Below are 16707 nucleotides of genomic sequence, written 5' to 3'. Positions count from 1 at the left end.
AGCTGTCAATGACTGACCAGGAGAGGGATCTTGGGGTCGTGGTGGACAGCTCGTTGAAAGTTTCGGCACAGTGTGTAGCATCTGTTAAAAACCCAATTCCATGCCTGGAATTATTAGGAAGGGAGTTGAAAATAGAATGGGTAACATAATAATGCCTTTATTCACATGTATGGTTCGGCTACATTTGCAATACTGTGTACAGTTCTGGTCACCATACCTCAGAAAGGACATTATAAAACTGGAGAAGGTGCAGAAGAGGGCAACCAAGATGATCAGGGGCCTAGAGCAGCTTCCTTAAGAGGCAAGGCTACAACACCTGGGGCTTTTTCGTTTAGGAAAAAGTTGACTGTGCGGAGACATGATAGAGGTCTATAAAATTATGCATGGTGTAGAGAGAGTGGGGAGAGAGAAATTCTTCTCCCTCTCCCATAATACTAGAACCAGGGGTCATTCCACGAAACTGATGGCCAAGAAATTTAGGACCAACAAAAGGAAGCCCTTTTTCACACAATGCATTAACCTATGGAATTCTCTGCCACAAGATGTGGTTGCAGCCACCAGCCTGAATGGCTTTAAGAAGGGCTCAGATAAATTCATGGAGGACAAGCCTATCAAGGCTCCTAGTCTGATAGTTACTGTATAAGCCACCTCCAGTCTCATAGGCAAGATGCCTCTTAATACCAGTTGCAGGGGAACAACAACAGGAGAGGGAGCAAGCCCTCAGCTCTTGCCTGTGGGCTTCCCAGAGGCATCTGGTGGGTCACTGTGTGAAACAGGATGGTGGACTAGATAGGCCTTGAATCTGATCCAGAAGGGCTGTTCTTACGTTCTTAGTTAATGGTGCAAAATCCTTCTCATTTGGACTTAGGAAGCCTGAATCACTTATGCAGAATAGCAGCAATGTGAACCAATTCTGCAAAAGATGTGACCAATGGTGCAAAATTGCACAATGTATACTAGCTGCAGAATTAGCAACTCTTGGTGTGGAATTCTTATCATTTGGGCATGCCTGCAGTTCCCCAGGCCCTTAAAGCATCAAGTCAAGGGTCTTGTGGTCACAGAATAACTTATTCATTAGTACGCCACTCCTTTGGAGTGTACATAAATGGGATGGGATAACTTTATTATCATGAAATAGTAGCCTCAGCAGCCTTATACAATGTTGGCTACTCTAACCTGCTTGTGCTGATGCCCCGTTATAGCCCTGCTCTGTTCAATCTCTCTTAGACGTATGCAGCGAGCCCCTTCTCTGACCCCATCCAGATAGACAACCCTGACCCACAGCCAAAGATTGATGGAGAGGAGGGGCTGATCTGGGTCATCGGTCCGGTCTTAGCGGTGGTCTTCATTATCTGCATTGTCATTGCCATTCTTCTGTACAAAAAGTAAGTCTGTGTGCTCATGCATATCTCCGATCTGTGTGTGCTTCCCTTCACGCTGCTGGCTGAACTGGGAGGGGGATTTTCTTTGCTTGTTCTAGGGGTACTGGGAACTCCCACAACAGTGAACAAGAGTTTGGGGAGTGTGGAGAAATGCCCATTTATATTTGCTTCCAAATGACAGGGTGCATGGATGTGGTTGACACTCAGAATCTCTTTCCTGGTTCGTGAACTTGGCATGGTCACTCGCATGGTGGATGCACAGATGGAATCCCCTCCTCTCCAGTAGACAGGAGGGGAGAGAGCAACTAGCCCTATTCAACCCAGTATAGCATCCCTCCCAGTGATTGTTGCTGGTGGTGTGTTTCTTCTTGGATTGTTAAATTGTGAGCCCCTATGGGACATCTTCTACACCTTTTTGTGGCACACAGTGTAAGAATCACCCCTGCTAACAGGGCAAGGAAGCTCCTTTATAAAGTGGTGGCTCTTCCTCTCTTTAGCAGGGGGAGAGCAACTGTCCTTATTTAGCCCAGTATAGCATTCCCCACCACCACCTAGTGGTTGATGTTGCTGTCTCCTGTGTGTTTTTTAGATTTTGAGTCCCTGTGAGACAGGGAGCCATCTTCAGATCCTTTTAGGGCACACCATTTGAAATCCCCCCTGCTAATTGGGCAAAGAGGCACCTTTTTAAAGTAGCAACTCTCCCTTTTAGCAGTGGGGGGCAGTAACTGTCCCTGTTCAGTTCCACACCACTTCCCTTGCAGTGGCTGTTGCTGGTAAGAACATATGAGCAGCCCTGCTGGATCAGGCCCAAGGCCTGTCTCTAGTCCAGCATCCTGTTTCACACAGGGACCCAGCAGTGGTGTATCTCTTGCATATTTCTTTTTAGACTGTAAGCCCTATTAGGGACAGGGGACCATTTTCTTTGGGTTTTGAGAACTTTTTAATGGAAAAGTGTGCTTTTTTAATAAATAGTGATAAGATCACAAGATTCTTTTCCCTTTCCCATGAGAGAGAGTTAGAGAGAAGATGATAGATTTCCATGCATCTGGACATGCAAATGCAATGATCAGTTCACATTGGATGTTATCTGTGTGGTAAAGGATGAGTGAGCTAACTCTTCCAGCCTAGGAAATGTATGAAATCAAGTTTGTCAAATCACCATATTTGGAAGGAAATTTCTTAAAGGTTAGATTGGCTAAGGCCCTTGAAGGACTTATAGCGGGTGGTTAGAGGAGGACTGGGAACAGATTCCTTTGTCTGCAATTCCCTTTCTAACCCTCATATTTGTCTTCTCTTCCTCTTGCATTTTTACTGCTTCCCTGGACAGCAAGCCAGACAGGTAAGTTTCAAAGGCTCAGTGTGTGCTCTGGATTTCTGGTGGCACATGGGGGCTGAAATTTAAGATCCAGAGAGATAGAGAGGAAGGTTTTTTTCTTCCCTTACAATATTAGAAATTGGGGTCACTTGATTACGTTGAATTTGTGGTGGTTCAGGGTAAACAAAGGAAAAGACTCTTCTTGTAATCTGTAAAATATAACGTCTTTTCCCTCCTTTTGCAAGGCTTTTGAACTGTAAAGGTTGGGCTTGCTGAATGCTTGAATTAATGGACTGTTGAAACTATTGCTGTCCTTGAATGATGGATTTTAGGTTACCTCTCTTGGGGTTAAACTATTTTGAAAGTCATGATTTTTGTGGTTCTTATTTTCCCTCATAAGCCCCCTTGAATAAAAAAGGGAGTTGCGGTATGAATATTTTCTATTTATTTATTTATTTATTTATTTATTTATTTATTTAACTTCTTTACTGCCCAAACTTTCATCTCTGGGCGGTTAACACAAAAACGATTAAAACACATATAAAAGTTAAAACAATGCAACAATGCAAAAACAGCCATAAAATTTAAAACACCGTTTTAAAAAGCTGGGAAAGCTTGGGTGAAAAGATGGGTTTTCAGGTGTGTGTTTTTTATTGCCAGAGATGTGGAGGATCACATCTCAGCAGAGAGTGCATTCCACAATCTCGGGGCAGCGACCGAGAAGGCACGTCTGCAACTAGCACTTTGTATTTTGCCCGGAAACCTATTGGCAACCAGTGAAGCTCCATCAGCAGAGGAGTAACACGGTCTCTCTGAGATGACCCAGAGACCAGCCTGGCTGCCACATTCTGGACCAACTGGAGTTTCCGGACTACGTACAAAAGCAGCCCCACATAGAGCGCATTACAAAAGTCAAGTCTGGAGGTTACAAACAAATGTACCATTGTTTTGAGGTCATTGATCTCAAGAAATGGGCGCAGCTGGTGTATCAGCTGAAGCTGATAGAAAGCACCTCTGGCCACCGCCTCAACCTGAGAAATCAAGGAGAGGTGTGGATCCAGAAGTACTCCCAGACTGCAAACCTGTTCCTTTTGGGGAAGTGTGACCCCATCTAGAACAGGTAGATCAAGATCGTCTCTGGAGTTCTGACCCCGCACAATGAGTACCTCTGTCTTATCTGGATTTAGCTTCAGTTTATTCTCCCTCATCCAGCCCATTACTGATTCCAGGCAGGCATTTAGAGAGGATATGCCAGCTCCTGAAGAAGTAGGCATGGAGAAGTAGATCTGGGTTTTATCAGCATACTGATAAAACCCAGCTCCAAATCCCCTGATGATCTCTCCCAGTGGTTTCATGTAGATGTTAAAAAGCATTGGAGAGAGTACGGTACATTGGAGCCTTGAGGGATGCCATACTTAAGCTCAGATTTCGAAGAGCAACAGTCTCAGTCGACACCATCTGGAATCTGTCTGAGAGGTAGGAGCGGAACCACGGTAAAACAGTGCCTCCCACCCCCAACACTCTCAGACGTTCCAAAAGGATACTATGGCCAATAGTATCGAAAGCCGCAGAGAGAGATCCAAAAGGATCGTTTTGTTTGTAAACCGTTTTGTTTTTTGTTGAAAGCTGATATATATATATGTTTTTATTTATTATTATTTTACACAGTCAGACAGGTGTTATTGACTGATTTGTTTTATCCAGATATTGAGTCCTTCCCAAGGACCTGGGATGCCAGAATTTTATTGTCAATGTTGTTGCTGTTGTTATAGATATCATCGCAGAATATAGGCTGTTCCCAGTAAAGCTGCTTTTTGTAATTGGCTGATGGTGATTTCTGTGGCCCCTATGGTGTTGATTGTTATAATAAAAAACTTTACTGGGAACAGCCTATATTCTGCGACGATATCTATAACAACAGCAACAACATTGTCCTTGGGAAGGACTCAATGTCTGGATAAAACAAACCAGTCAATAACACCTGTCTGACTGTGTAAATAAATAATAATTACAATAATAAATACTTACAAAAAGCAACTTTACTGGAAACAGCCTATATTCTGCGACAATATCTATAATAACAGCAACAACATTGATAACAAAATCAGCCATCCCAGGTCCTTGGGAAGGACTCGATGTCTAGATAAAACAAACCAGTTAATAACACCTGTCTGACTGTGTAAACAAGAAATAATAATAATAGCTTTAAGTAACAGATATAAATCATAATGAACAGGTGGACTTCAGTGCTGTTAGAGCAGTGAAGGCCACTCTTTGGATTAACCATTCATGTTAACATTTGTGCATGTCAAGGCATCTTTAAAAGAGCACTGACCACCTACCTACAGAGAAGACAGCTGCCCACTCTGTCCCTGGAATACTCCTGATGCAGAGGCAACAAAATTTACCTGTGCCCAAAAGAGTCTGCTCTTGCATCTCTGTGTGAGTGCAAAGGTGCAACAAAATTGTGCCCAGAGAGGAGCTATCTTTGCATCTCTGTATGAGCCTGTGTTCTGGTCAGGCCTTTTTCCAAATCAGGCTGCACGCCAAGAACAGCAGATCACTCCAAGGGTGTGTATTTTCAAGAGTAGCAGTGCTCAATCTTATTTATTTTATTATTTATTTATTTATTTATTTAAATTATTTCTATACCTCCCCAAACTCAGAAATATATTTGAGTAAAATTCAAATGTATTCCATTTGCAGAATCTAGCCTCAGCGTTACTATCATGAACCTAGGGCTCACATGCTCCCTCTGCCCTTCTCAAGCAAGGAGAAGAAGTTTTCAACTTCTGGTCCTGGTTTGTAATATCCGTATACATCGTAGTAGTCATAGTAGTTAACACAAACTGGAATTGGCCATTGTGTACAATTGTGTACAATTCCATCTTCTTCAAACCCCAGGGTGTGAGTCCTGGCTTGACTGCAAACTGTAGTTAGAACACACCAGGATTTTCCAGGTCTAGACACAACAGCAAACCAGGGCTGGAAGTTGCCAGTAGCTTCCCTTTGCACACAAAAGGGAAGGGGATCAGCCAGGTCCAAGGCTTGTGATAGTCACACTGATTTAAACTGTGAGTCCAGCACAGGGGAGGGCTTCTCAGATGTGGCTCCCCAGATGCTGTTGGCCTACAACTCCCAGCGCCCCCTGCCACATTGTGCCTGGAGATGATGAGCGTGGTAGTCCAACAGCATCTGGGCAGCCAAGGTTCAGGACCCCCTGGTGAAGCATGATGATCTCGGAGCGCGAAGCAGCTTCTCGCTGCCTAAAGATGTGCCCTTATCTAGCTTTCTTTCCCTCTCTTGCTTTCGCTCCCAAGCAAACGGAAAGACTCTGAGCCGCGCATCAAGTGCATGCTGAACAACGCCGAGATCACCCCTCACCACCCCAAGGATCCCGTCGAGATGCGTCGCATCAACTTCCAGACCCCAGGTAATGGGCTGCATCCTCCCTCACACCGCCCCACTCGCTCCTGTCCCACTTCACTAGGATGCTTGGGGAAAGGTCAGCTGCTTTGGGTAGTATCTGGATCATGCAGGCAGGGCTGTGATGCCCTTCCTGGCTGCCAGTGCCAAGCTACAGCTGAGGTGGGGCGGGGGGATGCCCTTTTCAGTGGCACACCTGTGCACAAGTCTCAGATAACACAATCAGGCAGTGTTGATGCAAATTGTTCTTGACAGTGCTTGTTCGTGTATGTATGCTGCAGTTTGGCCTGAGCACAGAAAAGCTACAACGTGGGAGTATCGGCTGCAGAATTCAGCTTCCTAGGAATCCCTGGTTTCTCTTGTTTAAAGTGTCAAGTTCCTAGACCTTAAGGGTTTCTTGATCAGCTTGGAAGTATGGGCATTGCCTGTTGACTTTCCAGAAGCCAGAGAAATTATTGGATGTGATTTCCAGTAGCCGGATGAAGAGCTGTAGTATATGAACATCGTATAGCATAGTGGCTAAGAGAGTGAACTATGAACCGGGAAGTGCCTCTGAGAGAGAAGGAAAAGAAATGCCTCCTCTTATGAGAGAAAGGGGAATGCCTCTTCTATGGTGAACTGTCTTGTGGCATGCATTATCTAAAAAAACTGTGTTGTGTTTTATTTGGAACAGTTGGTTTTTCATATAGAAATGCTTTAATCAGTTACAACTCCTAAGGTTGATTGGCAAAGATTTCTGTAATGGCGGGGACAGCCCTGTGCAGAGCCTGACTTTAGGCCTCTGTGCCGGCATCACGCTGCACTGGCTGCATGGCAGAGACCACACCTGCCTCTCTTCCTCAGTTGCCCCTTGGTGCTGGCAGTCTGGAAATACATTACAACACATAGACATCCACACACACTGAGTTTGCAACTGACCCACCTTGCTTCCAACACCACTTTGGTTTTGCCATTCCCAGTATGTTTGATGAAAGCTCTTAGCTCTTTTTTCCGCGAAGCAAGCTAGTGCAGTGGGAGACCCTGGCTGACATGTCCCTCTCTGCGGGGAATGGCACTCTTCAACCAACTGTATGTAACTCTGCTGTTTCATGCATGCATCGTGCCAATATGAACTCTGGTATTTGGCATCTCCTCTTTTTCCTTTTCAAAGAAAGGTTTCTGGATTAAGGAACTTGGGTTGAGGCAGGCCTTCTGTGTATAGAATCCCATAGAAAAGATTGTGCCGTCGAGTCAGTGTTGACTCCTAGCGATCACATTCCATGTGATTTTCTTGGTAGACTACCAATAGGAGGAGGTTTATCATTGCCTCCTCCTGTGCAGTATGAGATGATGCCTTTCAGCACCTCCCTATATCGCTGCTGCGATATAATCCATGCTACAAATGGATTTACTAGGCACAATCTAGGCAGCGCACCAGTGGGGATTTGAACCAGCAGCCTCTTTAGGCAAGCTGTTTCCCCGCTGTGCCACCACAGCTGATTAGAACCCCATAGAAAGGTGGTAGAAATGCATACAGAGGAGGGTGTTGAATGCAGAATTTCAGCTTCCGTTTATTTTTATTTTTTAAAAGGCAGAGTTCTAGTCCTCATGATCAGAGAAAGAGGTTTGAAAGGGCGTGAGCAATGCCTGGAAGGAGTCTGAAAGGGTGGTTGAACTGAGGGTTTTTAGTGTTCAGAGGGAAAGGGGCATAGGCAGCCTGTTCTAACCCTTCCTCTCCCAACCAGAGACAAAAACTGAAAAGGAGCTTGCTTCTTCAGTAGCCCTTGTGGTGTTCTTTCTGTCAATTTCTTACCATTTTTCCTGTCCCTCCTGTCTCTGTCTCTAAGATGGCTGGTAAGCTTGGGAATTTTCACATTAACTATTACATCACTATGTAGAATATTTTTATATACTGCTTTTCAACAACAACAACAACAACATGGCTTTGAAGTTCAGGGCCATTTTGAGAACCCTGAAATGTTAATGCTTTTAAACTTCCAACAAATAAATGTTAAATAAATAAATGCAAAATATATTTCCTTAACATTTTTGAGATCTTCTGCATGGGCGTGGGGGACACGTCGAGTCTTAAATTTTGCTACATATTTTTAGGCAAACTGACTAAAGTATTAACTGACCCCAGTCAAAACTAAAAGATGTGTCCAACTTAGGATTCTCATAACAGGGAATATTGGTGTGGTGTTGTTGTTTTTTTAAAAAAAGAGAGTCAGGAGAATAGAAACGTCATCATTTGAACATACAAACATTTCAAGTTCACAGCTTTCCGTGCAACGTTGGAAGTTTTTTCCAGTGTCTGTGGAGAACCAAAGGCTTGACTTGTACAGATTGTCTGCATATCCACAATTTATACATTGCATCATTTTCATGCTCAAAAGAAGGTCCGCATCTGACCTGCACACGACAGTAGCATATGGTGGGCTCAGGGGCTGGGGTGGGGCAGGGGAGAGCCCAGTCGCTGAGGCAGAAGCCTCCCTCCACACTGGCAGGCTTGGGTATTTAAATACTCGAGCCCACTGGAACAAAGGAATGCAGAGGAAGAGAAAGCAGGGCAGGGAGGAAGCAGAAAGTGGGGAGGCAGAAAGCAGGGGGGGGGAGAAAGAAGAGGTTGCATTCCCCTGTCCCACCAAACAAAAAACCTAGTATAGATGCTATTATTGTCTAGACAGCCCTAGGACACAAATCCTCCGAGGCAGGAAGCTTCCTCCGGCCCCTCCTCTCCATTCCTGTAACTTGCTCTCTTTTTTTGGTACTGGTTGGAATAGCTTCTGCTCAAGCAATTCCCCACTTCTGATTCTTTGGGTGCAGCTCCAGGAATTTTCCCAAGAGGAAGAAGAAAAAGGTGATAAATATACATGCCAGTTACTGCAGGGGGTCTATTTCCCCCTCTTTGTCATCCTTTGGTGGCAATGCCGCCAGAATTAACCCCTGCTAACTGAGCAAAGAGGCACCTGTTAAAGTGGTGATTCTCTTGTATTTAGCAGGGGGAGATCAACTGGCCCTATCCAACCCCAGCACAGCATCCCTCCAGTGGCTATTTCTGGTGTCAGCCCTTTGGAGACAGGGGATCATCTTATTTATGTATTGTTTATTTTTCTATGTAAACCGCTTTGAGAACTTTGGTTGAAGAGCCATATATAAATAATCTTAATTGTAGCAGCAGCAGTAGTAGAATTATCTCTAGGAATGGCCATCACCACAGCAAATCATATAAATCAGTTCTGCGTCATTCAAAGAAAGAGTTGAGTGTTGAGAATGGTTGGATAGATAGTCACAGATTTACGCCTATAAATGGGGAAGGTGGAAGCAAAGCTGAGAGGAAAGGAAATGCAGTTCCTCATTCGAAAGGTGTAGGATAGAACTGTAGAGAAGTGAGGCCATTTGTTCCAGAAAATGAACATGTAAATAAACTACAGCTGTTAGGCGAGGGCAGGAAAAATGCACCTCCACTTTGTTTTCTAAGCACAACTTGTCTTCAATCCCAAGACAGAAAAAACATGCAGACTTGTCTTTATAAAGACCTTAACCACTGCTTGGGAGGTGGAAATAGACTCTGGGTAAATTAATTTCTCTGTTTTAAATTGTGACCCTGACCTGTGTCCCTTGCTTCCCCAGCCCCTGAGAACCTGAAAAAGTAGTAAAAAGGAAAAAATAAAGGACAACACACACACACCTAAAAAACCTGCCAAACCTCTTTCATTTCCTCTTAAATTTTGCGTTGCTTTTTTCAATTTGTTTTTTCTTGGTTGAGTAGCATTTTTTTTATAAAAGTGTGTTGTTTTGTTTTTGTTGTTTTGTTTTGTTTTTTGTTTTTCCTCTTTTTCTGCAGATTCTGGCCTGAGCAGCCCTCTCAGTGACCCTGAATTTGATCTTGAAAGTTAGTTCCTGTGTGTTTTCGTTCCTGTCCGTTTCATTGGTTGTGCTTCCCTCCCCACCTGCCCTACTGAAATTTTGGTTGTCCTTCCGTTGCGCTTCTGCCTCTTGTCTTTGTTCGTTCTCTCTCTCTCTCTCTCACTCTCTCTGCATCGCTGCGGCTTTCGCCATCTTGTTCTTCATCTTGCGTCATTTGTTTCGTCCAAACTGTGCTTCCAGTTTTACAGTCCTCAAACCAAAAGGCCTTTTGCAAACGACAAAGGAATGAAACTTACAGCTGAGTGTTAGTGAGTGTGTGCGTGTGTGTGAGAGAGAGAGAATGAATGAATGAATGAATGAATGAATGAATGAATGAATGAATGAATGCAGGGCCATTTTAACATTCCCTGGAGCACCTAAAGCTGTCATAAGCAGAGGATGCCTTGCTTTATCCACCCTGCTCAAACTCCTCTGGGTTAAGGAAGCACATCAAAAGAATCTGTCGCAGAGTCTATGAGACTATCAGTGCTCAACAGAAGTCATTCTTAATCACCAGCAGCCAATGTGCTGGAGCTTTTCCTAGACTGCACCACTTCCAGGAGCAAGTTAGAGACATCACAGGATTGAATGCTTCCTCATGTGCAAGAGGGATGGAAATCAGGGGTGATGTGGTCACGAGTTATTCTATGGAAAGGCAATATTTCCCAAAACATCCGATTTCTTTAAAATCCCTGCAAATTGAAAGCTAGTATATCCAGGAGAAGATTGAGCTAGAACCCTGATGGCCTAGCTTTCCCAGAACAGGGAAGTCTTTTAAATATGGGGGAACATTTAATTATGTGGTTTCCCACTTCCCCAATCCCCATATACACATCTGCTGTTGCAGTCAAGGAATGGTTTTGCCACTTCCTCAGCTTGTGCTGAACAACCCTGTAAGGTACGAAAGTACTATCGGGGTGGGGAGGAGATTGAGGCTGAGATAACAGGGACCTGCTTAAAGTTGCTTAGTAAATACATCCCAAACCCGAAGAAGGGTGGAGAATAGAAATGGGCAAGAGTGGGAGGAGGCTTAACTCTCTGCCTTGATCATCTTCCACCCAACTGGCCTTTCCTCCCACTGCTGGAGATCAGCTAGGGGGACAACCAGCAATCAGGAGGGATTGCAGGAGAAAAGCACTGGTTTCTACAGGGGCTTAGAATCCCTTCCTGTTTCTCTTCTGAAAACAGTCCCACCCCTGCATTAGGTTTACAATCAAACATGGTGAGTGTAGCAGGTAAGATTTATGGCGGTGTCAAGCAAGATTTGAATCCAGGGCTTTCCAGCATGCTTTCCCTCCCACCTTCTCTCGGTCCCATTCCACTATGGAATAATTGTTTTTGAGATTGTCAACTAGGGTGTATGGCTGAATGTTCCTCCGTGCACTCACGCTTTGTGATGTGTCAGTTGCCAGCTGAATGCAAGGAATCCCCCTGCGAAAATCTCACTCGTCCTATAGAGACTTGTACGGCTTCCCTGGAAAATCCTCATACGTCTTTCCTTTGGAGGATCCATGAAATTCTATTTTGGAAATCTTGGTTGCCAACCTTGATTTAAACACACCTGTGGAAGGAACCAGATGAGTGTTCCCATGAGGAAAGACCTTATTCTAAGGATGGAGGGTGTAATTTGTGGCATACGGAGGCTAATATACCAGCAGAGCAAAGAGAATGTGAAGGGTCTGTGGAAGAGCTGAGAAACATGTGAGATCAAGAGAATGTTTGAAAGTCGACAAGGAAGAGGGATCTGGGGTAGAAAAGTGGAGAAACAGGATCATAATGACAATGGGGAGACAGGGAGTCCAAGGGAGGGATTCAGATAAGCAAATAAAATAAACAAATTGTGGTGATATGGTCCACCCTGGATTCCTGCTGCTGGGCCTCTCAGAGCTCTGTCCCTTTAAGAGAGAGGAATTCAGAGCTCTTCCAAGCCTGTGAAACTAATTCCACCAGCTTCCACCCAGCTGCAGAGCAATGGGAAAAACACAAAATCCCCTCCTCAGCAAGAAAAAGCAGGCGCGCTGCATCACTTCATTAGGAAAGCAGGCCTCTGACTTGTGCAACAGATGTGTGGGTGACTTTGTAGAATGATCTGGCACGTAGAGGGCGGGGAGGAGAGAGTGAGAGTGAGAGACTGCTTGAGTTCTTTGCGATAACGAGATTAAGGAGATTTCAAGGGATTTGAAACGCTAGATGAGAACTCTCTACCCCTAAGATATCTCTGTTTCAGAGCCAGAAAATACAGCCTTGGTTGGCAACGGGATTTGGCAGAAAGCCGCTTTGGGGTGGGGAGTGGGGGTCAGCCACTCTCCCTGCACCTAGATGGAGAAAACAGCACATGAACTTGGAGTATTGTAGAGACCAGGTTTATGCACAGGATTGCCATAATTGTGACATTCCTTTGGGGACCTGTCATGAATGTGGCAGTCACAACCATCACGTACTTCATCGCTGACACATCCCTTCGACCGTGCAGAGCAAGTGCAAGCCAAGAACACACACACAAATGGGGCGTTACTGTTGCATTTGAAGGCTATCCGTTAGACTGGAATTTCCTCCTCTCAGAAGTTTTCAAGGAGACAGTGATCTCCAGATTTAAAACTGGAGGGGCACTTATGAAGCAGCCTTATACAGAGGCAGACCCTTTGTCTGCTTTGCTCAGTATAGTCTGCACTGACTGGCAGCAGCTCTCCACGGTTTCAGATGGGTTTTTTTCCAACCCTGGCATTGAACCCGGGACCTTCTGCATCCCAGGCAAGTTGCTCTGCCACAGAGGTGTGGATGTTCCTGATAGTGTTAAGAAGCTGCCTACTACTGTGTCAGAGCCTAGGCCCATCCAGTTCGGTACTGTCTACTCTGACTGGCATCCGCTCTTTCCCTGCTCTACTTGGAGATGCCAGGAACTGAACCTGGGTCCTTCTGTATGCTGAGCAGGTGCTCTCTCTCTCTCTTTCTGATCTCCAGCTCTTCGTCTTCTCTCTTCTACTCTGAAAATACTTAAAGCACATGAAAGTAAGAATAACCCACCCCCAGAGGAACCACTGAGTTTTCTACATGAGCTACTATTATGGAAATGTCACCTGACTGAAAGGAAGCAAGGCCAGAACAGTGACTCGGATTGAGAAGCGATGGGCAGCTTCCTCTGAGAGTGCCAGTTCTGCTGCATCTCTGTTCTGGGAGTAGGGATGTGTGCGAACCTGTTCGGAGGCCCTTTTACCGTCCTCCAAACAGGTTCGAACTCTGGCTGGTTCGAAGGTGCTGGGGGTGTCTGCTTTTAAGGGCAGAGGAGGGTGCAGTTACCCCTTCCTCTGCTTTTATCCTGCCAGCGCTCGTTTTTCTCAAAGTCCATCAGGGCAGCAGCGTACCTCCCTGCCTCCCTGTTGCCCCTTTTACTGCAAGTAACCAGAAGTACTCGGTGCAACATGCCCACTAACGCGTAGAGGCACGTCGAGTACTTCCGGTTACTTGTGGTAAAGGGGGCAACAGGACAGCAGGGAGGTACGCAGCTGCCCCGATGGACTTTGAGAAAACCAAGCACTGGTGGGGGGAAAGCGGAGGGAGGGGTAAGTGCCCTTGAATGGGGCCTGCCCAGTTCCATGCGCACTCCTAATTGGGAGCTGTTTGGATATTTCATCGCACCTGATGCAGGGATGTAGCAAACTGCCTGACTCAGGAAAACGAAATAAGAAAACCAGAGCAGTAAATCATGCAGAGAGACAATGGTCCTCCTCCTCTGTGGGTGGGTGCTTCAGGCTTAGCCTCCAATTATTTCTTAACTTCTTTGAGCGCGCTAGCAATTCCCCTCACAGGGCATGGTTTGGCTTAGGGATTACTGACACAGATGTACTTTTCAGCTCCAACCCACTACCAGTTTCAAGCATCTTAATTTTTGTGTTCCTTAGTTTTGAGCATAACAGTTGGGGATTCAATCTGCTCAAATGCTAACATTAGATCATCTCCGCTGGCTTCCTCTGCTTTATTTTCATCATGATAGAAAGTACAGGGCAGAGACTTCAGAGGGGCCTGGTTTATTGACCAGGCAAGCTCTGGACTTGTTTGAAGGCAAAATTAGAAATGGAAGGAACTGCACATGCCAAAGAACGTTTTAAGCTCTCTGATGCCACCTGCCTAGACTGGTTGCAAACTTCCACTTTCGTGTATGACCTCTGCCCATCATACAGGGTTGGACCTGGGAATCCTGATGGGGGCTAAACCATCTGCTCCTTCCTCAGTCCCCTCCTCATTCTAGCGTGATATGGAACCTTGCTGAGTCTTATGGGTAAATCTCTGGGGGAAAGCCCCGTCTTTTGCAAAAGCACACTGTAAAACTGGTGAACGCCGCGCTCGCTTTTGCCATCTCTGTCTCTGGGGGACCTCACGCCTGTGCCACTGCTGCCGCCGCCGCCACTGCTGCTTGCCGCTGATTTTTTAATCACATTGACACCCAATGGGGCTCGAAATTCTCCATGGCTCCCTGTCATCTCCCCATCTCCCCTTTCCCCAACCTCAGGGCACTGTGGTGGTTTCTCAGAAGGCTGCTTAGGAGGAAGGCTACTTTGGGGCACAGACACCCGGAAACATTTTTTGTCCCATTTGGATCTGTATAAGCGCATGTTTGAGTAGAGAGAACGTCCCAGGGTCACCTCTACACTGCACACATAATCAGAGGCGCTCTTATGCCTGGACTTCAGGGCCCAAGTCCAGAGCCTCCACAGCCCTTGGGGGCCCTCTTTAGTCTGTCCCAGGTAGCATAGTTGCCCAGGGGAGCATGCTGATGCTTAATTTGCAGGGGAGGGGGCTCCAAAGGCCTTTAGGTACAGGCTCCAAAATTACCTAAGTGCAGCTCTGCACATAATCAGGGTCAATCTCCAAGAATCCAAGGAATTCCAAGAATCCTGTGAGGGTGCTAAGGATGTGTTGGTAGGGGTGCCTACTGGTGCCTTGCAGGACTGTAATTCCCAGGTTTCATTGGAGCAGAAGCTGTGATAGATGAAATGTACAACTTCAAAAGCTCCACCAACCGTCTGAACACTGCTTCATATTTTAAAACAAAACCAAAAAAAACCCCATCTCCCTGCATTTAGTAAATTAGCATAGCAAGGAGAGGAATTTAGTGGAGCCTGATGTGCTAGTTTACTACATGCAAGGGAGCTTTTACATGAGGAGTGTTCACAAATTTGACCCCCCTGCACCTGCAGGGTGCCTGTAGTTCCTTCTGAATAGTGTATACATTGGTTCCAAGACAGATTTGCTTCTGAGCAAACAAATGCGGGATTGAGTTGTACATGGCTTATTGTGGAGTTTTCCAGGCAGTGCTCTGTTGGGTGAATAAGATCATGCCACAACATATCAGTTTACGTTTGTAATGAAGATATTCCCTGGCTATGCAAATTCTAGGGATGTGCACAAATCAATTCGGCGTGTCCCGTAGGGATGCGCCGCATCGTTTCGTTGGGGTGGGGAGCAGCACTTTAAGCATGAGTAAAGCCGGTTCTTACCTGCTCTTCCACTGCCCCGCTGCATTTCCTGGTGTGGCACTGCGCCACTCTACACGCAACGGTAGCACTGCATTGAGCAGCCTGCGCTCAGCGGGACGAACATGGACCCAGCCGCACGCGGACTTCTGAGCATCGCAGTGCCGCACCAGGAAATGTGGTGGGGTGAAGGAGAAGCAGTTAAGGTCCAGCTTTATTCGTGCTTAAAGGTACTGCTCCCCACCCCGCTGAAACGATTCATGCGCCACCCTAGCAAATTTCCGGCTTGCATGTTTCTTCTAAAAAAAAATCCTGGCAGAGCACAAGAACAGAGTATGGAAAATTATTATAAAGACTATTGCACTCCCTAGTATCTAAATTTGCACCCCAAAATATGCAAATATGCTAAATAAATGTGCGTGCACACATACACAGTGTAAATTAGTTTGAGAAAGGAGGAGAAGTCTTCTGGAACTAAAGACCATTTTAGCTGTCCGAACTGGGGAGAACAAGGGGCACAGTGGTTAATTTCCAAGGAATGGATGAGTTCTGGGGTGCACAGATGTCTGCCTTCTGGCCAGGGAGCCCTGCCCACCAGTCTCAGATATGAGAAGTCAGATTGTAGCTATACAGATTGAGCGAAAGGCATACTTTTCCAGGGCTAAACTTTGGCATTTGAAATCAAATTTTAAATCCTTGCTTGGAAAACTGCAGAGTGCATTCCAAAAGGAAGCCAGACTCTGCTCCCAGCTGTTTGGGAAAGAAGGGTTCAGAACCACTTCTGAAATAACTGCAAGTGAATTCTGGAGATGGTAATCAGTTAATTGGATAGAACTGCCCTTTATTTTTCCCTTTCCTTTGTGCTCCAAGAGAAGCAGCATCGAAATCTTTTCCTTCTTAGACTAGAAATGTTACCAAGAGTGGATTTTAGAGTAGAAGCCCTCCTTAAAACAGTCTGTCAAGACAGAGACTGAAGTCATCCTTAGACGTTTGGGACGAAAACGGGGGTAGTTCCACATCAATCAACTGGCTCATAGCCACCCTGTGTAACTGTTTTTGAAGTGGGGTCTTTTGTGTGATAGAACCCCTCTCCCCATATGATAGCATTGCAAATTATGACAAATTTTGTTTTCAGGGATATGATAACACCTAATATTAGCAAACTGGGGAGGGATTTCACAAGATAAATGTATCCCTAGATGTTAAAGGGGAAAGTGTACCACAT

General features: G+C 45.5%; 1 protein-coding gene across 16 annotated transcripts in view; it reads left to right on the top strand.

The window, feature by feature from the left end:
• PTPRS (protein tyrosine phosphatase receptor type S) overlaps positions 1-16707 on the top strand; it is a 346861-nt gene that overhangs the window by 294598 nt on the left and 35556 nt on the right. For 9 of the 16 annotated variants that reach the window (XM_053301444.1, XM_053301445.1, XM_053301446.1 and 6 more), the window contains 4 exons: positions 1228-1385; positions 2710-2721; positions 6018-6130; positions 9950-9997. In XM_053301444.1, coding sequence (XP_053157419.1) covers positions 1228-1385; positions 2710-2721; positions 6018-6130; positions 9950-9997 — 331 coding nt within the window. The remainder of the gene's footprint in view (positions 1-1227; positions 1386-2709; positions 2722-6017; positions 6131-9949; positions 9998-16707) is intronic. The other 7 variants (XM_053301458.1, XM_053301452.1, XM_053301449.1 and 4 more) reach the window with 3 other exon arrangements.

Source organism: Hemicordylus capensis, chromosome 2 (genome assembly GCF_027244095.1).
Source record: "Hemicordylus capensis ecotype Gifberg chromosome 2, rHemCap1.1.pri, whole genome shotgun sequence".
NCBI lineage: Eukaryota > Metazoa > Chordata > Lepidosauria > Squamata > Cordylidae > Hemicordylus > Hemicordylus capensis.
The sequence above is the reverse complement of the archived record's forward strand: the minus strand, read 5'-3'. Positions and strand labels throughout refer to the sequence as shown.